The 22,952-nt window shown below is 36.6% G+C and overlaps 2 protein-coding genes across 6 annotated transcripts in view; one reads left to right on the top strand and one right to left on the bottom strand.

Annotated features, from left to right (window-relative positions):
- Positions 1 to 6,885, top strand: part of ZNF236 (zinc finger protein 236) — a 228,706-nt gene extending 221,821 nt beyond the window's left edge. The window contains exons 32-33 of the mRNA XM_036760000.1: positions 1,309 to 1,485; positions 4,835 to 6,885. Coding sequence (XP_036615895.1) covers positions 1,309 to 1,485; positions 4,835 to 4,962 — 305 coding nt within the window. The 3' untranslated portion in view covers positions 4,963 to 6,885. The remainder of the gene's footprint in view (positions 1 to 1,308; positions 1,486 to 4,834) is intronic.
- A 10,341-nt stretch (positions 6,886 to 17,226) lies between these two features.
- LOC118845333 (myelin basic protein) overlaps positions 17,227 to 22,952 on the bottom strand; it is a 236,933-nt gene continuing 231,207 nt past the window's right edge. For all 5 annotated transcript variants that reach the window (XM_036753250.1, XM_036753231.1, XM_036753257.1 and 2 more), the window contains one exon: positions 17,227 to 19,062. In XM_036753250.1, the coding sequence (XP_036609145.1) occupies positions 19,049 to 19,062 (14 nt within the window). In that variant the 3' untranslated portion in view covers positions 17,227 to 19,048. The remainder of the gene's footprint in view (positions 19,063 to 22,952) is intronic.

Below are 22,952 nucleotides of genomic sequence, written 5' to 3'. Positions count from 1 at the left end.
CAAATCTATTTCTGGATGAAATGGGCAATATAATTATGAGAATATTGCTTTCTTCTAAACGAGAAGAATATTCCAGAGTGCTGTGAAATAATTTATAGAGACATACAGTGTTCATAGCTGAATTACAAGAAAACTCCTCTTGATGAAGTGCTGGAAACCATTTTGAGCATTTTATTTGTGGAATTAATATGCAGAATTTGCATAAGAATAGCTCTTTGGGACTTTTCAGCTGCATAATGAAAATGTTCTAAGTAGAAAAAGTTGTTCTCAAGTATGAAGATTATAAGTAATATAAAAATTGTTCAAATTCATTACTTTTTGAAAGTTCTTTATATAGTTGCTTCTCTCCCTCCTTGCTTTCCATGATACAGCTCTATTAGTTTTCCTGCCTCTGATTATTCCTTCTCTGTATCTTTTATTCATTTCTCTTATTTCTACTCTCAAAGTTGCAGTGTTTCTCAAGGCTCTGTTCTTGGCCATCTTCCCTTTCTATACCATTTGCTTTGTTAAATTCATCCATAATTGCACTTATGGATGTGGATGATTCCTAAATCTATGTATTCAACCCCACAGCTCCATTTGCTTGCTGTATATCTCTGCCTAGATATTTTTCTTGACCTTAGCATCTCCAAAATTTAACCCATCATTTTCTCTAAAACCTTTGGTCCCTTCTCTCAATCTTCCTATTTTAGTTGATAGTACCAGTATTCTCCTAGTAACCCAAGCTCAAAACCTTGGAGTCAACTTTGACTTCCTTTTCCCCTCATTCTCAATATCTAGTCATTTTTCAGATTCTGTTATATCTCACTAGAAAATATTTTGTTCAGCTATTCCTACCTTTCCACTGCCACCTCCCAGTTTCAGGGCCTTATTTTCTTTCACTCAAACCATTGAATAAAATCTGAACTATACTGGCTCCATGAAATGTTCTTTGTAATCTTATTCTGCCCTGTCTATCTAGTAAACTGAGTAAGAAGAATTTATTGAATGCCTCCTACGTTTTGTGCCCAACTTTATGCTAGATGCAACAGGAAATAGGAAACTATATAGAACAATTCTCTCTTATCTTAAAGAGTTTACTGGGACTTTAAACAAGTGCCTGTTAAATTTTTATGCTCCTTGATGTTGTGGACTAACTGAGATAAAACAAATATAGATTGTCTTAGTGATAGGGATATTAAATGAGCATTATTTTAGAAATAACATCTCTACTTTTTAAAAAAATATGTAGACTTTTTAAATAAATGTGTCTTTTTTTCTAATGGATTCTGATATAGAAAATTTAAAAATGTTTTTCCCTTCTCTTAGGAGAACGTCCATTTCATTGTACTCTTTGCGAAAAAGCATTTAATCAGAAAAGTGCACTTCAGGTACATATGAAAAAGCACACAGGGGAGAGACCTTACAAATGTGATTACTGTGCAATGGGCTTTACGCAGAAAAGCAATATGAAACTCCATATGAAACGAGCACATAGCTATACTGGTAAGTATTCTTATTTTAATTTGGTTCTTAAGTGAGTTTATTGAAATGCACCGATGGAGGAAAATACTAAGGCCAAAATGATTAAAAGATTTTCATGAATATCAGTGACTTTGTTATATTCACTTCTATCCCTCTTAGGATCAGCAATCATAGGATATGTCTTAAATTTAGGTCATAGGTCATAAATTTAGAATTGGAAATAACTTCTTAGAGATCCTGTAGCCTGTCCCTTTCATTTTGCAAATGAAGAAACTGTGGCCCATCAGCAATCAGTGACTTTCCCAAGTTCATGGAGGGAGTAGATTTTAGAGCTAGGATTTGAACACATCCTTTTTGAATGTCAATCCCAGGTTCTTTCCTACTGCACCGGGCTGGAGGTAAATCTCTCCTTTTGATTACCCCATTAAAAACAAATAGAGAGAAAATAAGGTTGCAGAGTACTGCTAGATGAAAGGATGAACTTAACTGTAGATACCACCTGGCAGTCCCTATACTTCTTTGAAAGCTGTGAAAGAAGGAGCGCCAAGGGGACATGGTGACCACTACTGAAACAGGAGCTGGAACTTCCCAGGTGTTACTTAACTGCCTTACAAGATTGTTCTTTATCAACCAACTTGTGCCACCGTGTCACAAAGCTCTGGAGCCTAAGTGCTCTGCGTTAAGTTGGGAACCCAGAAGTGGTAGTCATTAGGAAATTTTGAGAGGCAGCAGTACTTGTGTTTTCATCGGCGTAGAAACTCTTTCACCTGATGCAAATTCATAACCCATTTGAAACTTACAGTTTTAGTAAGTTTTCATGGGTGTCACTGAGGGGTTAAGTGACTTATTAATGGTCACACATCCGGGATGTGATAGAGGTAGGACTTTGAACGCAGGGCTTCATCCATTACTCCTTGTTGACTTTTACGTGTATGCTATACGTAATACCCGGAAGCTCTTCTGTACCCGTTTCCTGGCTCTGATAGACTGCAGCATCTGTTAATTTCCAAGTCCATGAGCTCCTTCTCCTTCCTCTCCTCTCTCCCCCTCCCTCAGATCTAACCCTTCAACAGGCTTTGGGTCTTTTTTTTTCCTACTTTAGTGTAATTTTAAGTATAAGAATAAATTTGATACTTTTTGAAGCCATTCAGAACAGTAGTTGACAATATCCATTCTTCGTTGTGCCAGGAGGAAATGCATTCTCTTCCCTATATCTGGAATGCTTCTTTCCAGCCTCTGCCCTACCTCCATCTACATTTGTTCAGTTAAGACCAAACTTAAATATTGCATTGTCTGTGGCATCCTCACATGGTATAGAAAAACGTCCTGGCTTTAGAAACAGGAGCCCTCATTCCAGTCCCTTTAACCTCTCTGAGACTATTTCTTCATATTAGAAGAGAGGGAGGAGAATGTTAACACTTATACCACCTACCTCATGGAGTCATTGCAGAGAAAGTCTTTGCAAACCTGAAAACTATTTAAATGTGAGTGGTTGTTTTTGTTCTTGTTGTCGTTGTCATCAGCATTATCAGCATCATCACCACCATCATCATCAATCACCCTCATTAACAACCGTCTTCTCCCTGCCCCTCAACTTTGAAAAACTTGGCATTTACTGCCTATCATTTTTGTTTTGTTGGGGAGAGGGGCAGCTAAGTGGCACAGTGGATCAAGTGCTGGCCTTGGAGTCAGAAAGTCTCATCTTCTTGAGTTCAAATCTAGCCTGACATTTACTAACTGTGTGACCCTGGGCAAGTCACTTAACCCTGTTTACCTCAGTTTCCTCATCTGACAAATGAAGGAAATGGTAAATCACTCCAGTATCTTTGCTAAATGGGGTCGGGAAGAGTTGAACACCACTGAAAAACTGCTGAAAAACAACAGAAATATGTGTATGTGTTGTAGCTCTGTGGCGATAGAATAGACAGAGCCAAGTGTTCTTTAATCTTTGTATCTATCTTAGCACCTCAGACTCTGCTATGCTACTTAATACATACTTAACAAATATAAAAATTAAATAATACCACCTAATATTACTCAACTTCATGGTATTTCTCCATTGATTCATCTGGAATGAAATCCTGCACAGTGCCTTGAACATAATGATTTGAATAATTTTAATGAAAGAATAGGGACACATAGCTCAATGCCAGAAATCCAGAGACCCCGAGAGTCTAATTCTAGGTTTGTTTGCTTTTGATAAGATCATCACTTAATCAATTATTCTTTAAAAGAATGGAATCTTCTGAAGTTATATCAGGAAATTTTATTTTGTAGCCCTACCATATGAAATTTCTCAAATGTATATTCACACTCTCCTCTACCTCCTACCCTAGTAGATAATTAAACAGCAACAGATATATTTTGTGCCCTAATTTGTGTTACATTTGTAGGATAATCTTAGTTTTAAACTTTCCACACATTTTATTTCCCCTGGTTTAAATATAAAGAAAAGGGAACAGTTAAAGGAAATTAATTTAGAGTTACTAGAAATGGTGGAACCCTCTGACAGGTCTCTATGACAGAAATAAAATTTTTTTTATTAGGTATAGTTAATAGATGTTCATGCTGCAGGACTTCTTAAAGTTTTTCCACTCCTTCAGTGCTTCTTAAACTGTAAGATGTAGAGGATGGGCAAACAGTGAAGCTTGCACTTTTTCATGGGATAGAGCTTAGCAAAATGTACTTGTTGCTGGTTAAGATTGCAGAGTGGAAGGGGCAGCTAGGTGGTGCAGTGAGTAGAGCACCGGCCCAGAGTCAGGAGGACCTGAATTCAAATGCGGCCTCAGACACTTGACACATGTACTAGCTGTGTGACCTTGGGCAAGTCACTTAACCCCAGTTGCCCTGCCAAAAAGCAAAAAAAAAAAAAGATTGCAGATTGGAGAATGGAAAGCTTGAAAAGGAGAGGCCACTGGTTTCTTTTTTACCTTAACGTCTAACATGTAGTGGTTTTATTTGCTTTCTCCTCTCCTAGAATTGGAGGAAATAACAGTTTTTCATTTATAAAAATTATGATAATTTACTTACTTCATAGGATAGTTGTGAGGATTAAATGAGAGTATGTGTATTTACATAAAATGCTTGTAAAGGTGAGCTATTGAAATAATAATACAAGCTTCCTTCCTGTTCAATCTGAATAGTTGAATAATTGCAGTTAACTACATCAAGGTTGCTTTTATAAGGATCAGTTCACAAAGTAGCAGTAAACATATAAGATATTCATCTATAACTAAACTTGCTTTTTTTGTTGGAAGTTTCGTGATTATATTATCATGATGAAGTTTCGTAATTATATTATCTATCTTAGTTTTAATTTTGAGGTGTTTCTATTTTATACTTTCTTCGTTTGTTTTTCTTCTTTTTATAGGTACTTTACAGGAGTCAGCTAGTCATCAAGAACAAGAAGGGGAAGATCTCCATCGTGTGCTCCATTTGGAAGAAGTCGGTCAGGAAACTTCAAACGAATGGCAGAGCCTAACCAACGTCTTTCGATGATGATTTAAATAATGCTTTCAACAACAACATTTCAGAAGTTCAATTTTGAAAAGGGAAAGGCATTTGGATGTTTTGTTTGGAGCTTCAAGTGCTGAAAATGTTAACAAAATATGTGGTTTTTAGTTACCAAACATTATTTAAAAGAATCATTGTCTTTCATAAGCTTTGTAGGAGAGAATAGGAAAAAGGTAAATTGTTTTGTGCTCATTGATCAACAAATCAACGAACTCAGGTAATGCAACAGGCAGTTTCATCTTCTTATCCACAGCCGATATATCTTGTTTAAAAAAAAAAAAAACTTTCACTGGATCTTATCATTGGGGTGTGATTTCATTATATTAGCAGATTGCCAATATATGAAAGTATGAGAATTGATACTTAACGCTTTCTGTTATAAGAAACCTAGCTTAATATTAAAAATAAGATAAGAGCATGAAGTACAGAAAAAAAGAAATGTGCAATGCACAGTGAAGTTTTTTTCCCCACACTTATTTTCTTTCTGTATATTTTGGCTAGTGGTAATAAATGACTTTTCTGTTATGGTAAATTAATTAAACTGATATCCTGAGAGATGGCTGGACCAATTCTCTCTCAAACAAAAGTAATCATCATTAGTTAGCATATAGTATCTGGGGCATGAAAATAGCAAATAGAGTACGAAGGGTGAATCCGAAGTGCAAGTCAAAACTCAGCTGTCCAAACAAAGTGATCAGTGTTAGCATATATACTGCAGAAATAGCTATTCAGCTCCTTGAGTTGGATTCTTGCAGAAAGCACAAGCCATATTTTGAAGGAAGGCGGTACCTACCCTATTAAACTAGACTCTTAACACTGAAGCTTCTGTAGCTCAGGATACCCCAAAAGATAATAGGTTTCTGCTGTGAGCTGTAAGAATCCAGAAATGCACCAGTATTTTTCCTTTGTCTGTAAATGTATTTTTTATTTCATTGAAACTGCCTAAGCAAACTGCTTAATTTTTTTCTGAAAGGTGCCACATAAATATGTCCATAACCAAATTCAAACCTTCTACTGGAGTCTAGTGCAAGTCATCCTTTCAACATTCCAAAGATGGAAAATTCTTTGCTTCATTTTAGTTCTTTTGAGATTATTTATATGTTCTATATATAAATATGTATGTATATATACAGATATATGGGCCTCTGTGTGGCTGAACAGTATATTTTGTAAATATAGTACTAGTCCCAATTATAGAGAGAGTTCATCAAAGTTTTCAACTTCACATGAGCACTTCTGGATCAGTATTGTATTCATTTTATTAATAAATGAATATTCATTTTATTATAATGTAATATAAAACTGGGTTTTATTTTATTTCCCCCAAAATAATTGCTTTTATGTGCCCACATTTCTACTTTAGTTTCAGAAATACATTTGTTTGATTGTAAATATTATGTGGGCTGTGTATACTAAGAGACAAGATCATTTCAAGTCATTGAAGGAAGAGACATTTCACTGTTATTTTGATAGGGCATCTTTTGATTTTTTTTGTTAACTTTTGACATATGTATATAAGTAATATAGTTGGTGATATGAAAATACCTTTTGTTATGTGGAAATATTTAAGTCAGAAAATGTTAAATAATATTACTTTTTTTCAAACTGCTTTGTGTATTGCATATTTTTTGGGGAAAAGTTTGGTTTTTAAAAAAACCTGAAATAATCTTCTTGTGGTACTGGATTTATATAAATCCTGAGGATTCCAATGAATGTCAGTGCTAAACCTGACTCCAATTTGTTGTGGATAATTGTATTTGCCCTTGAGTGGTAGACGTTCTATTTTTATGCACTTTTCCTTTGAAACAAGGTATGGCACTGCTTTAGGAATATTGATAAATATTGGTGGCTTTATGGGCATTCCCATCATTGAAGTTCTTTGTTTATTTTAACATTGAACTTCTGACAGATGAGTTTTTAACAGGGGTTTGCTCAATTCCTTTTCTGTTTATTTATCTAATTAAGTCAACTATATTGGCTAATTTTATCCTGGGAACATGTAGAAGGCCCTAATTGACAAACTTAAAGCCTAATAATAGTTTGAAAAGAAGGGTTTTGAAAGAGGAGAAATTCATCTGCCATCCATTCTGTGACTTTTTCCGGTTTAAATGAGCAAGAAAACTTAATTTGTACATGTTCACTTATGAATGTAATTTTTCAGGTTTTTTGTCCTAATATTAAAAGCTGCTCTTATATACAGTAAAACTCCTTGGAATATGAGGACTATAAAACAATTTAGATTTTAATCTAATCTTTAAAAGGTTGATTTTTATAATATTTTAAAAAATCTTTAGAAGTGCTTTTTTTCCTTGGACATAAGCAGGGTTTTCAGAAACATCTTTTCTCATATCAAAACATGTGATGTAATTTAATTGGGTGTGGATTAGAAATAAAGTTCCTCAGAAATATGACCATTTTCCTCTTTAAATATTAGTTAAGGTTAAAAGTGGAATTAGATCTTCCAATTTCTTAAGTGAGAAGAAAAATTCAGATTGTTTTTAAATATGACTATTTTTCTTTGCTTCTAAATGTAACCATTGTAAGCTTTGAAATAAATGTCATCTCTCCCTCCCTCCCTCCCTCCTTCTCTCTCTCTCTCTCTCTCAAGTAAGCTGCAAATGGAGTATTATAAATGAGAGCTTGGACAATAGATATCTGCCCAAATAGTTTTAGTAGTTGACCATCCTAAGCAATGCTCTCTTAGTAAATTCAGCACATTTGAAAATTGAGTTAACACTTTCTCAACGTGTTTTTTTGTTTGTTTTTTTTGCTAGGGGGAAGACAGGGCAACTGGGGTTAAGTGACTTGCCCAAGGTCACACAGCTAGTAAATGTGTCAAGTGCCTCAGGCCAGATTTGAACTCAGGTACTCCTGACTCCAGGGCCGGTGCTCTACTCAGTGCGCCACCTAGCTGTCCCAACACTTTCAACCTTTAACAATACTATGCTAAAGGTGATTCTGCAGTAAAATAAGTGCATAGCACACAGTTAACATGAAGTACTTCTATTTCAAAGGTACTGAACTTAAAGCTGGGGTATTATTTCTTTGGAAAAATATTTCACTTAGTACTTAGTTCAATTAGTAATATAGTGGAAGGGTAACAGCACTCATAGTTTTATAGTGATAGAAGCTGGAAAGTAAGAAAAACTTTTTAAAATGAGAAGTTAAGTTTTGCCCTGATAAATAATCTTTCTTTTTAAATCCAGTTAAATTTTAGTTACTCCCATATCTACAATTTAATCTTAATCCAAACCACATTCATTTAAGTATAAATAATATTTTAGAAAAAAATGATGTTTTATTTGCAGTAGTTGGTAAAATTTTCTTTTTTACAGATTCTCCTAGGAATAATTTACACACTGTAGATGCATGCATATATATACAGATTAGAAGGAAAAAATTGGGCTTGTGTTCTTCACATGAATTATCCTTTTTCATAGCAACATTTGTGATTATGAAATATTTTTTTTTATTCCAAATGATTTTCATACAGGTTTACGTTAGTGACATCTTTTTATAAGCAAGAATGCATAATTTGTACATAGAGTTGCTTTCATGAGAATTCATTTGAAGAACATGTAGCTTTTGCTTAAGGATGTTCCCAGAAGCTTAATTCTGCAATAGTTGTGTGCCAAAACAGTCAATCAAAGATGCGAATATTACAGATGGTTTCCTAGGAATTGAAGTTGTCAACGTAAAATGCTCTAAGTGGTAATTTGATCCAAGTTCTTGTTCTTTTTTCCACTTAATTGATATCATTTAGACTTCTTGGACTTTTTAACAGCCAAATTTTAGAAAAGTCAGGGTTTTTTTTTTTTTTTGGTTTGGTTTTGACCTATCTAATATGATATCCTGTTAGGGTGCCTGTGGAACCTTTTTGTTTACCTTTCAACAATTTTAGTAGCACAGTGAAAATGTTGCACTTTTAAAGCCTATCTATATCTGCCACATTCTTTAAACAGTGGAGACAGCAGAATTTTTGTGCCAGATTGCTGGCTTTACACATCTGTGACATAGATGCTTCTGTTTATCCTGGCAGAATTGATAAATCATGTGAAAAATTCAATTAATGTTGTCCAGATTTGAATTCATTCCCTCCCTCAAAGAAAAGCCACAGAAGTACTAGTATAGCTCATTATGGATGGCTAATCAAAATGTTTAAAGCAATTAAAATACAAGTTACTCGTAAATTATGGGAGAAACAAGTAGTTTTAACAAATATTGCTACTTAATCTTTTGTGTGTATTGTTATATATCGATATATATATATCGATATATATATATAAAACTTGATGACTTTTGTATTGATGAAATCAGGATTTGTGTTTTATTCTTTTACAGATTCTACCATGGCAGAGTGATCTGTTCTTGGTAGTTAACAACTGTAGAAAATTTAGAAAGTTAATTTTTTAAATTATGGAAAAGTTACTTTTTTTTACCTTCAAATTGGTTTCATGGTTTATTTATACATCAGATGATATTTATTTAATCCAATTTTGTATTAGAAATGCATAAGCAGTCTGCCCAAAGCCGAATGTACTGGCTTTGAAAAATAAAAATAGTATTTTATATTATTAAAAAGCTCCTGCATATTTAATTATTTTGTGCATTAGGGGACAATTACTTGGTTGTTTTCCATCAGTTACTTTTTTATGCATTTTTAAACAATGTATTTAACCTAAACATATTGACTGCCTGGCTTAAATCGTATTTTGCAGTCTCAAAAACTGTGAAAGCTTATCTACACACAGACAACAGATGGTGCTCTAGACAAAATCCCCCAATACTTGAAGCTTGTAGACATTCTCTTTTTTGTTGTGTACTATGTGTTACTGAAATATTCTTAGTGTATATTTCATGTACACTAAATGTTTGCTTCTGAACTTATTTTTGTGGTTGAGAATATCTTTATCTCCCAGAAACTGGATTATGAGAACAAAAGAAAAGCAACTTCGGTCACACTAGTCTACATTTTTGCTTATGGGGAAGGCATGAGCAATGTATTGTTGTAAGCAGAAGAATAATGTCACTCTACTGTCCCCAAGACTATCCCTATCCTGGTGCCATCATACCTGGAGAGTACCAGGAATAGGCACTTCTAGCTAAAAAAGAAAAAACACATAAAACAAAAACACAAGCTGTCCTCCCTATCTACAGGAAGATGGTCCAGACTGACAGAGCAGCTTCATTGGGTTCAGCTGCGAAGGAACAAATCTAGATTCTATTAAAAGCACATCAAGCCCAGTTCAGCATCTAAGTAGGATGAATGCCAAAATTCCTACTAATAGAAAAGTTGCCAGAATTAGAGAGTTCTGGTAAGGTAACTCTCTTATGGTAACTCTGTGGAACAACTCACCTGCATTCTATATATGTTTGCTAAAATGAAGGATCAGTGTCATAATTGATTATATCTCCAATTGCTGTTTTTATAAAATGGATCTGATTTTGTCAGCAAAGCTTTTTGAACTTTTTAATATTTAGTGGCCGTGCATTATACTCTGGGGTTTGAATGGCACAAAAAAGGTACAGTCTCTTGATAGTGATTTCTATTTTAACATTCATATGTTTAAGATAATGAAGAAAATTTTTTAAATTTTGAAACCTTGAAAATGGAAGTAAAGATAGCACTAGTGCACCTTTATATAGAATGTTGGGGCTTCCTTGGAACACTATTCCAGTGGTCTTATAAACTGTTTAAGGGTCTTTTTAAAGAACTGAATGTGGAAGGAGCACTAGATTTGAAGTTGGAGAACCTGGATTCAGATTCTGACTGTCCCTTATTATTTCTGTGACCTTGGACCAGCTTCTTTGGGCTTTCAATTCACTCATCTGTAAAATAAGGGAGTTGGACTAAATGACTAAGATTCCTTCACATTTTAAATATATGATCCTAAATAGAGAGTTTATCATAGGTTCCTTGGTCCAATTGAAATGTCAAAATAAGAATTCATTTTGCCTCAGCTACACATTCTGGCAAAGTGGAGGGAACCTCTAGAATCATTTAGTCTAAAGACTAAAATGATCAACTTGCTCATTTCCGAAATGCGTAGGTTTGTTTAAATGGCTTTGAAGGCTCTTCCAGCTCTAGGATCTAGGATTCCAATTCCTTCCTGACTGAATGCCTTGCTTTCTTTAAAACTTTTGCTTTTATCTTCTGAAGGCTATGCCTTTGTTAATTAGAAAAAGAAAAAAGTTTCATCCCTTCCCATTGTTTTTCCTCCGTTTTTAAAAATACTTCTAGTGCCAGCGGTTTACAGAGCACTCTGAAATGAGTTTTTGTAGAGCATTGAATTTACTGAGATGAAATGTACTCGATTTAGCATCGGTGAGGTGGAAGGAATACAAATTCTAGGTTCAGAACTAGCCTCTAATGCTATTTTTTTTTACCTTGAACAAATAATTTTGTCCCACCAAGCCTCAGTTTCCTCATCTGCAAAATGAGAGGTTGAACTTTTTTGAGGTGTTCTCTAGCTCTGAATATGTGATCTGAGGATCTTAAGATCAGCATAGTTGGAATTATCAGCCTTCAGACTCGGTGGTTGAGTATTTTCCTGTAAAGGCAACTAGGTAGCACTGTGGATAGACCACTGCAACTGGAGACAGGAAAAGCGAATTGAAATCCACCATCAAACACTTCCTAGCAGTGTGCCTCTGGATAAGTACTGTTAGCCTCTATTTTCCTCAGTTTCCTCAACAGCAAAATAGGGATGATAATAGTACCAATTTCCCAGGGTGGTTGTGAGAATTCAAATGAGATAATATTCGTAAAGGGCTTAGCACAATGACTGCCACATAGTAGGTGTTTCCTCCTGCCTTATCTTCCTTCCAGCAAGACTTAACTACCAGGAGAAACAATAGATTTATCCTTCACATATTGTAAGAAGACCAGGCTGGGAATCAAGATACCTCTGTTATTTGCAATCTGACCTTGAAAAAGTCATTGTCTTTGGAATCAAGTTTCTTCATTTGTTAATTGAGGTGTATTGGACTAGATTGCTAATATCCATTCCAGCTCTGGAAATCCATGAATTCTGTACTTTTTTTAAAGTCAGTGTTTAGCTAATAATATACTTAGGAGTCCTAGAAGTCATCACACATTTGTAAGCAGTTACTATGTGCCAAACACGGCACTAAGCGCTGGGGTTACAGAGAAAGGCAAAACAACCCTTTCCTTTAAGAAGCTCACATTTTAATGGGAAGTATTTTATTTCCTATTAAAATTTTGTCATTGGTCAATATTTATGGAAAAACCATATCATGTAACACAAATTTCTGAAATAGAATTTATTTCAAATGTAATTTACTTAGAGTTTTAGGTATACACCATCAGCAGCTTTCAGTTCCTGGTCACCTGGGCTTGTGACCTGCAGCTCATCCTTGACCCCTCACTCTCAGCTGCCATGTTGGTATGTTGCCAAGTCCTGTTGATTCCATTCCTCTTATTTCCCCTTCTAACCTGATACTGCCAGAACCCTGGTTCAGGTCCTTATCACCTCGTGCCTTCACTATTGCAATAACTTTCTGTTTGGCCTCCCTGTCTCAAGTCTCTCCCTTATCCTCTATTCAGCTATCAAAATGATCTTCCTGAATTGTGCCATTACCCTATTTAATTAACTCCAGTGGCTCACTATTCCAGTGGTTTTACAGTCAGATATAAAATCCCCTATGACTTTTATTAGGGTGGCTAGGTGGCACAGTGGATAGAGCTCCAGTCCTGGAATCAGAAAGACCTGAATTCACATCCAGCCTTAGACACTAGCTGTGTGACCCTGGGCAAGTCACTTCACCTTGTTTGCCTCAGTTTCCTCATCTATCAAATTAGCTGGAGAAGGAAATGGCAAGTCACTCTAGTATCTTTGCCAAGAAAATTCTAAATGGAGTTGTAGAGTTGGGAACAATGAATGGCTTTTAAATTCCTTCTGAATTTGGCCCCTTCCTACCTTTCCAGTCATATATCTTACTCCCTTCCATGTGCTTTACAATTCAGTGACTATTGCTGTTCCTCACACACGTGCCATCTCCCTGTTCTTTGTCATTTTACTGCCTGGTCACTCTATGCACACAATTTTCTCCCTCCTTCCCTGTTACCTAGCTTCGCTTCCTTTAAATCTAAGCTAAAATCTCACCTTCTGAAAGAAGCCTTTCCTAGTACTCGTTAATGTTATTGCCTTCCCTCTGACATTATCTCTATTTTATCATGTGTATGTGTGTGTATGCATGTGTACATACACGTATATACATACCTCTTGGTATATAGTTGCATGTTTTCTACACACACACACACACACACACACACACACACAGACACGTACACTAAATTGTGAGCTCCTTGAAGGCAGGGACTGTGCTTTTCTTTTTTCTTTGTATTCCCAGCACTTGGCATAGTGCTTAAGGAATAGTAAGTTGTTTAATAAATACATGGTGATTTGACTTGAAATAATAATACCTACGTATAGCAATAAATCCCTTCTAATGCATGACCACATCATTGAAAATAGTTTAGGCTTAATTCCAAGAATATTTTTGTCCCACATCAGCTTCTTTATTCACCTCCATGTGCGTTTGGGGTTCTAAATCTTGAAGATGCAGCTCTCAATGTCAAACTGTTGATCATCTTATTCCCAGCATGCACGCACACACACACCACCAACAACAACACCAATGCCATCATCTCCCAGGGTGGTGCCTGTATTTATCTTTAAATAATTACTTGGCCATTCACTTCCCGATTAGAGGCTAAGTCCTACTGATTTTGCTTCCTTTTTTATAGTTTCCATTCCTACTGCTACCATGCTAGTTGAAAACCCTTCTTTCTTTCCTGGGCTACTTAAGTAGCCTCCTATTGGTTTTCCCACCTCCATGTCATCTACTACAATTACTCCTCCATACTACCACCAGATCAGTCTTCCTAATGCAAATTTCTCAACATTTTACTCCCTTGCTCAGATACATTCAACAATTCCCCATTTCCCACAAAATAAAATCTCTTCCTCCTCCGAACTTCTGTAGTATTTTGTTACTTCTTTGGAAACACCCCATCCCATTCTATAGTATAGTTATATACTTATTCTTCCTATTACATTGTAAGTTCCTGGAGAGCTAGGAATGGGTCTTAACTCATCTTTGTATCTCCTGCAATGTCTGGCTCAGTACCTTGTACATTATAGGTACTCAATGATAGAATTTAATGTCTATATGTACAATGGAGAAAGAAAAATTAACATGTCTTTGCATACAAGCATTTTTTGGGAAGGAGGGAGGAAGAGGAGAGAGAGAAGAGGAAGCAGTTCACAACTTTGGAAGTTAATCCATTGAACAGAAAAGTGTAAGTTGAAAAATGTATAACATAATTACTTCTCATAAAATTGTCCTCAGAATGTTTAATCTCCTTTTTCCTCCCTGCAGCCTTTCTTCCATCAGTACGTTGCCTTTGCAGCTCATCTTTTCATCATTTACTTTGTTTAGCTCATCCTTCCTTTGTTTACCTTGTTTCTCTCAAACTATCTGTAGCAGTCCTCTCTCTGGATCGATGTGCATCACTAACAATCATCTTGTAATTCTTTCTGTCCTTTCATTGTCATGAATGAATTGATCTGCATTGTACTATGATAATGCAAAGGGTGGTGCTTAAATTCTGAATTAAATGAAGGAAGACAAGTATTTTCTGTACAATAAGATGTTAATTAGAATTTTTTTTTCACTGAATCTGATAAAAAAAAAAACATACTTTTTCAGGTTAACACAGTGTCTTAGCATCTGAATCCGTTAATAGCATATATTCCAACACTGGCGGGGGGAAAAGTTTTCATTCATGGGACTTTATCTGATCTTCTTATCTGTATAGTTTCAACTCATTTTAGGAAATAACTTGTAACTTAGGAAAATTATGCATATTTCCTTAGGTAGGTATGGATTCAGAGAAGACTAATGTCAGGTGTTTCTCTCATTTTTCATTGTCTCGTGAAAGCTAGCCTAGCTCAAACAACAAGGTATCCTGAGGGAAAGATAGGATATGGCATGTGCCAAGAAGGTCGAACCACTGCCACCATCCCAGCCATTGCATTTTCTCAAACCCCCATGGAGATGGCACAGGATCCAGAATACAAGAACCTTGGGAATAATAGTACGGCTGGACCACTTCCAACTTGGGCACTACACCAGTCATCGAGGGGAGCAATCACTGCTATCACCAACCCAACTGCAAGCCCAAGAGCTCTGGAAATGGCAGTGCCCCCCAGCCTAATGACCCTGCTTCCAGCCCTGCCCCAGAAGCCATCATCCTAGGAAGCAATCTCCCATGAAGGTATAGTCTGTCAACTGCTTCTGATGCTGGAGGTCCAGAAAAGAAGGTCCTGGATACCAAAGTCCTTGTCACTGCCCAGTGTTTCAATATCAGAAATTAATGCTCTATCAGTGGAAATGGCATTAAATGCATTACAACCTACTTTGCCACTGCACCTTAATGGCCATGGGCTTCTTTCCATCAGACAAACTGAAAACTCCTATATGTGTTGTCTACTCTCATTAAAATGTGAGCTCCTTGAGAGTAGGTATTCTTCTCTGTATGTCTAGTGTTTTGCTCATAGTGAACACTTAATAAATGCCTTTTCACTCATTCTCATGTTTATTTACCAAAGCATCTTATAATTATGGATTCATAATAGAACTGAATTTTACCACTTGACTACATTTGTTTCAAAAATACTGAATATGCCTTAATAACCTAAAAATCTTTATAGAAACTTTTAAAAATAGTTTATTGAGCTTTATGTGATTTCTCCCCCTCAAAAAGGGGGGGCAGAAATGGAATGTTTTAACATATGGAGGCCTTAGTATTAATTGGAGTGCATCTTTGACCTCACCTCTCCCTCATCGTTCAATCACGATGTCCTATTGATTCTGCCTTCTAAATCAATGAGCATTTTCGAGCACCTACTGTCATCTTTGCATGTGGATACGAAGCCTAAAAGTACAAAAAATAGGTCTTGCCCTCAAGATTACATTCTATCATCTATCTATCTCAAGGACTCTACCATCCATCTTTCCATCTTCTTCCTCTAACTGATCTTGCCCACTGCTGTCAAATCAGTCTTCCTAAAACTCTGAACTTCCCACTCCCCTTCTCAGAAATTTTCATTAATCTCCATTCTTTGTAGAGTTAAGTCCAGCCAGACTCCTTTGACTTGGCATTCAAGGATGTGCTGTCCCCTAGAGCCAATCTTTTTCTACCCTCATCTCCTACTACTCTCCTTTATATTCTAGCCCTACTGAGATGCTCAGAGCCTTCTGAGCACATCCCTTTCTAAGCTCCTCGTCTTGGCTCATTATGTTTCTTCTGCCTTGAAAACTGTCTTCCTTCATCTTTACCTGTCTTTGATGCTGTGATATATGTTGCTATGTTTCAAAGCTCACTTCAAAATGCCACCACTTCCATGGAGTCTTCACCAGTTCTTTCTAAACCTCCAAAGCAGTTATAAACCTTCCCTGTTCGAAAACCCCATCACAACTTTGTAATTCTCTTAAGATAATTATATCCTGCTTTATATTGTAGTTATCTGTGTACTTGTCTCCTACTCTTCCCTCTACCCCAAATAATAACCTCTCTGAAGGCAAGCATAGTCTTACTCATTTGTGTAGCCCTTGCTGCTCCTACCAGAAGGCCCCTTTGCACAGTAGGACCTCAGGAAATATTCCTTGAATGGAATTGGGTCTTTAAGTTAGCAAGCCTTTGTATAAAGGCAAAGTGTTGCAAATATCTATAGATTCAAAAATCAATCCTTTACATTTTTCTTTATAAGTGGCCAGATATAAAAAAGGAAGCAATAGTTCCCATTCCTCACCTCCAAGGAACTAGGGTGATGAAAAGTGAATAAAAAAATAAATTTCAAAATAAGTTTGAAATACCAATGTACATAACAAATGAAAGCACCCCATCCCAGAAGCATTTTAAAATGACCCTCATGGGGTGTTTGGACACTAATAATTTATAAATACTTAATAATTAAATATTTATATCGATGCCTTGAAAAATATGCCTGTGAGTCCCCTTTGCCCATAGTGGTGCCTTTATTTCATTTTTGCCTAAATTTCTCTAATAACAAATATTATCCATGAAAAATCCCTAAGGTTTTGCAGGTCTGTTACAATGACAGGTGCTACAAAAATCAGCTCTTAAGACCCATAATCCCTGCCCTGCAAGTACCCACATTTTGAAACTTAGATATAATGAAATAAGACATCTCATCCAAATAGCATTAAACGTTTATTATTTTTATTTCAATCATTTTTATAAGCTTAAGATTTTTCCACTTTTGAGCACAGTGTTGACTTTTAAAATCAACTATATTGCAGAGTTTATTTTTGGGGTGAAGCTATAGAGAGAAAACACATCTACAGAGAGAAAATACATCCAGCAACCTAACTCAAAGATGTAATTTTTTTTTTTTTGCTGAACAATTTGAAGGTTTTTTTCTCCTTTGTTCCTGTTTTTCCTTACCCTCTCTTCATGCATTGCTACATGTTAACAGACATTGCATTACACGTACACTAAACGTATAAAGGTGCACTGGAATTAAAAACAGCACACTGGGGCATTAGCTGTTCTTGGTACTCATTAACATTAAAGAAAGCTGGATGCCAACAATTGTTGCTGGCTGTAAAGGATATGCTAGAACCAAAATATCTGGATCAATACATTAGAGTTAGTGTTAAGAAACATTTGGCTTATTTAAGTTAGAAAACAGTGCAATTCAGAAGAGCTTTTTTAAAAAAATTCACATATGGTTGGTGCATTCCAGACCACATGTCAGGTCAGTATATTCATGATAGTTACACATCTATGTCTAATTCATTATCTCTAGTTTATTTCTAGGAGGCAACTATAGTAGTTGGATTTTCACAGTAGCTGGGGACTGGCTTACACACTGCCATTAAAAACTTAGGACTGGGTTCATGGTTTCAGAGCAGCTTACCAGTTTGACACTGCCAGGCCAACAAGAAAACTATCAATGCTACTGTGAGATGTGCAGAACTATCTGAAAATCTCCTAGCTAGCGAGCGGGCTTCCTTTAGGAAACTAGACTTCTTGGTTTTATTGCAGGAAACTAGATTTCTTGGTTTTATTACAGGAAACTAGCCTTTGGTTTTTATTACTGCTAAAGAAATACTATGATATCTTTGCCTGTGTGGAGCAGCAGTGACATCCAGTGGCCACGTGTACACTCAGAATTGTCCATTTTGCTGGGAAATTCCTGTTTCCTGTTTTGAGGCGATAGCCCAGCCCTAGTTTGACGTCCTTTTCCTTTCTCTGCCACACTCTCGAATTCAATTTTTTTGGGTGTGATGAGCAAATGCAATTCTGGAAGGATTTCCTTCCCCCCTCTTTTCTCCATCACATTAAAACTGTTAACAGCTGCCCTGTCCCACATTTCACATACCTGGAGCTCCCAACATTTGTAAACCCACTCTGTGACTGCCTAATCCTGTTATGAAAAATAAAGTGTTTTCGAGGTGAGAGAATGGGGCATTAAAAGAAAAACAAAGTAAGCTTGGATCAACAGTCCGTACCTACTCTGCACATGTGTTTTCCACAGTGGCATGTCTTTAATGGCAGTGCTCAGGAACAAAAGCTTTGGTTCTGTGGTGCCATTCTAAGGCACTGGGTCAGAGAAAAAGAAATCCAAAGATGGTGAGATTTGATGGAATGAGCTTTGCTAAAATGAAGACCAATGTATTTCTGGGTGTGGAAGGGGGCATTCTGAAGTGGAATGAATACTCTGAGGAATCTGTTACTTTATTTTAAAACATAAAAAAGCACTTAAGACTACTCTGTGTTTCTTAATTTTTCTTTTCCCTTCAACTGTTGGCCAGAAATTGCCAGTACGATGTTGTCTGACTCTACTTACTGCACGCACAACTGAATAGACACATTAGGTGAGAAATTGCTTGTCTATCTAGGCAATTTATGCAAATATTATTAAAAATTTAAGGCAGTTATATTAAGAAGCCAAGTACATAATACTGTAAAGACAATGAAGAACTTCAGCGTCTAGCCATGGGCGATCCAGATCGACTATCTCTTCCTCCCTATGGAAAAGAAAATGCCAAAGATTAGATGAGAGCAGTTCTGGTCTATACACATCTATTAACACAGCCACTTCATGAAGGCCCACAAATATAGGCCCTTCTTGTTGGCCAGCTGCACTCTTTGTTGTTTTAGATTGTGAGGGCAGCAACTGAGTCAATTATCTTTGTATCTCACCCGGGTGGCTAGGGCAGTGCTTTGCAGATAGCTGTTAGATAATTGGATGGATAGATGGCTACTAACTACAGATTGGCCACTAAAAATTATGGCACCGGTGTTTCAAGTTCAACAACCACTATAAGTGCCAAGGAGCTGGAAGAGACAGGATCGCTGCAAGGAGTTTACAATCTAACAAATAAAACAAGCCACATAATGCAAAACAGAACAATAGTGCATAAATGAGCTACAAAGAAAGTGAAATTATTCTGAGCAATTAAGAATAATTTTTAACTTAGGGAATGAGGGAAAGCTTCATGGAGCGGGTATGACTTGAAGAATGGGGCAGGCTTTCAACAGGCATGGGGGAGGGAGAGAAGAGGATATGCTAATGCAGACATAAGGAAAGACAAAAAGCACAGGCTGTTTTGGAGAATCTTGACCCATTTGTTAGGCAGGAGCCAGAATGGAAGATCTTAATTACCTTTCTGACTAAAGAGCATGGCCTCTCTTCTTTGGCAGCAGGGAGCCATTAAAAGGTTTTAAGTGGTGGGGGCGGGGAGCAAGGGATCAAAATCCTGCTTAAAGCTTAATCAGGAAACGGTGTGAAGGATGGCGCCTCGTTGGGAAACACTGTTTGAACTTTTCATTTCAGTTCTCAGGCTAATCCTGTGGCTCTTGCTCACTGAATTTTCGAGCCCTGCGGGTAAGTTGTCCCTTGGAACTACATACTCCAACACAAATTACTAGGACTGATATTTTCTTCTATTGGTGACAGTCATAAATAATTGATTATTATTCTTTGAGTAACTGGACAAAATGACCTCTAAGGTCCCCAGGCCAAGCTCAACCAAAGCAAGAGTTCAGTAGCCACAAGCATACAAACAACCATTCACAAAGTTAAAGATTGCCAAAAAAAAAGAATGAAATTAAAAACCCAAGTAACAATTGTCCTTAGGAAATATTTCTCTGACTTTTTCAACAGTTTGACATTGTAGGACTGGTAAGTTATAGTGGAAAACATTTCACTGTGCCTTTGAGTTAAGACAGTATAATCAATTTATTCTCTTGGTTTCCATTGAAATTTGGTTTGAGAAGAGGGTGCAAAACCAGATTCTGGTCCAGTTCTAGCCCAGTGGTATAAATGCTATTCGGGTATATGTCCTCTACAAGAAAAGGAAAGATGCTTCATCCGTTTTCCAGAATTGTATGACACCTCCCCCAACAATGAGTCATCCTTTACTAATTCAGTTTACCACGGGAAGGAAAGAGTGCACTTTTTGTCAAGTTTGGGATGAAATACTTAAATGAATCTGAATTATGATGTTCATTCTTTCCCCCATATGTTATTATGGTCCAGATGTACAAGTCCTTGACCTATTATTAAGTCCCTCTTGGGTTCTTTCAAAATGTCCTTTTGATTGTGGGCCACAGGAAAGCAACATGTTACTCAGCCATGAAGAAAATTAAAGAGCTTTTAACAATTATTGGCTTGTTATTACCCTACTATATATAGTTATAAAAATGAGAAAAGTATCCTTTTAAATTAGGAGCAGGATTCACTAAAAATATACTAGGAAAGAAACTAACAATCACAAAGAGGTTTTGTTTCTGTATAACTTCTGTGGGGCAGTCTTTTGCGGGGGGAAGTGAGAAGGGGAGGCATGTGAAGGTGTGTGCTTTTGTTTTCCTCCTAAAAACTACAATTATACCTTGCTTAAAGAAATCTGTTGGGGCAGCTAGGTGGCGCAGTGAGTAGAGCATCGGCCCTGGAGTCAGGAGGACCTGAGTTCACATATGGCCTCAGACACTTGACACACTTACTAGCAGTGTGACCTTGGGCAAGCCACTTAACTCCAATTGCCCTGCCTTCCCCCCTCAAAAAAAAAAAAAAGAAATCTGTTAAAGTCTTATGGGACAAGGGAGGGTAGAAAGGACCTTCCAAGAACATGGAATATATTGATTAACACAGTCACTTTTCTATGTCAGTGACCCCTTCTGCAGTCTATGAAGCCTATGAATGTTGTTAAATGCATACAATTATAACATAAGCCAATTATGTTGAAACGTAGTTATCTAAATATTATAAGAAATAAGTTTATGGACCTCATGTTAAGAACTCCGGCACTAGAGGAATTACATTTCAAAAGGATCTGATAACTTCATGATTTTGGAAGGTATTTTAGACTTTCGTCTATCTTCAGGCAATATTGGAATCTTTTCTGGAGAAAACCAGAAAAATAGCCATTCAAAGGTTTGAATACCTCCAGTGATAGGGAGCTTATTTTCTAACAAAGCCCCCATTCCATCCATCACTGGACAGTCCTAGTTGGTAGAAGATTCTTTTATATATTGGGCTAAAATGTCTTTCCCTCCAACTTCTGCCCTCTGGGGCAAAAACGGAGCAAGGCTGTTCCACTTGGGCAGTCTTTTTATGATGTTTGCTTTAGAGAATTCCCTTAATGGTGAATTCTACTGTTGAATTAAGAAAAAACAAAGTTACATAACCATTTATTACAAAAAGTAAGGTTTAGCTGTGCTAAAAGCATGTGCCTGATGTTCTCTGAGGTGCCATATTAGTCTCCTAGGGCTTTCTTTGGAAATCTAAAATCAGCTCGTGTGGCCTTTACATCCGAATGTATCATTGGACACCTTAGCTTAAAGCATATGACTTAAAGGAAAAAATAAATACCTTTAACTAGGGCAGAGTTATCTGGCCCTGTGGATTTTAGTGGTGCACAGATTTCACTGTTCTATACTATGCTAGACTGAATTTTAAAGATTAATCCCTTTACTTCTTTTTTAGGATATAGGGAAGCATTAAAACTGAACCAGACCTTATTAGCTCCCTAAAATATTCCTTTCCAGCTGCAGTTCTTGGCAGCCCAAACTGCTTCTGTTTAAAGATCAGCCCGAAAATGGAACCGGCAAATTAATCTGAACCTTTCTTTAAGATGTTAACCATGTGTATAACCAGATTTCAGCAGTCCCTTGGCCCATGGAGCCATTCCACTTCAGTATTACAGAAAGCAGGGAGGGGTGAGTAATTTAGGGAAAGGATGTGAGAGGAAGTTTGGATTTGAAATCATTAAATGTGAGAGCCAGGAAGAGGTCTCCCTTAAAAGAAAAGATGCCATCTTAGGATATGGTAAAATGCTATGAGCACCTGGCAAGAAATTGTCTTGACATTTGAAACAAGTCTTTTCTCTAAGTGCTTTATGGGCTTCTCTTTACCCATTAATGTCTCAGAAATACTTTTCTGAAATAAATGGTTGCTATATATGAAATATGAGGAGGCATGGGCTCAGCAAGTTGTTCCTCTTACACATACTAGGCCTTGAATCTGTGAGAAAGTTGCCCTGTTCTATATGCAAGCATGAGTCCTAATCTATTCAAAACAGAAATGAGAAACCTTCTTGCCTACATTTGGGATACAGTGTATTTTAGTTTAAAAGATCACAATAGTCTCCTTCCACATTCATTTTTTCCTTGAAACAACTCTCTGTGCTGACAAAATACCAATTCCTTTCTCTCACCACCATCTTCTCAAAGGGGAGGGGGAAAAGTATTAGAAAAGGTAGAGAAGATAATACATTAAGTTGTATTAAATGCCATTAAATCTTGGCCATCTCAATCTACTGTCTGGTAGCATTTTGTGAATCCCAAGGTAAATGCCTATTAAACAGGAACAAACCCCTCAGCCATCAATCCAGAGAAGTGTGTCTATAATAAAAAC

Source organism: Trichosurus vulpecula, chromosome 1 (assembly GCF_011100635.1).
Source record: "Trichosurus vulpecula isolate mTriVul1 chromosome 1, mTriVul1.pri, whole genome shotgun sequence".
NCBI lineage: Eukaryota > Metazoa > Chordata > Mammalia > Diprotodontia > Phalangeridae > Trichosurus > Trichosurus vulpecula.
This window is presented reverse-complemented; position numbering and strand designations above follow the sequence as displayed.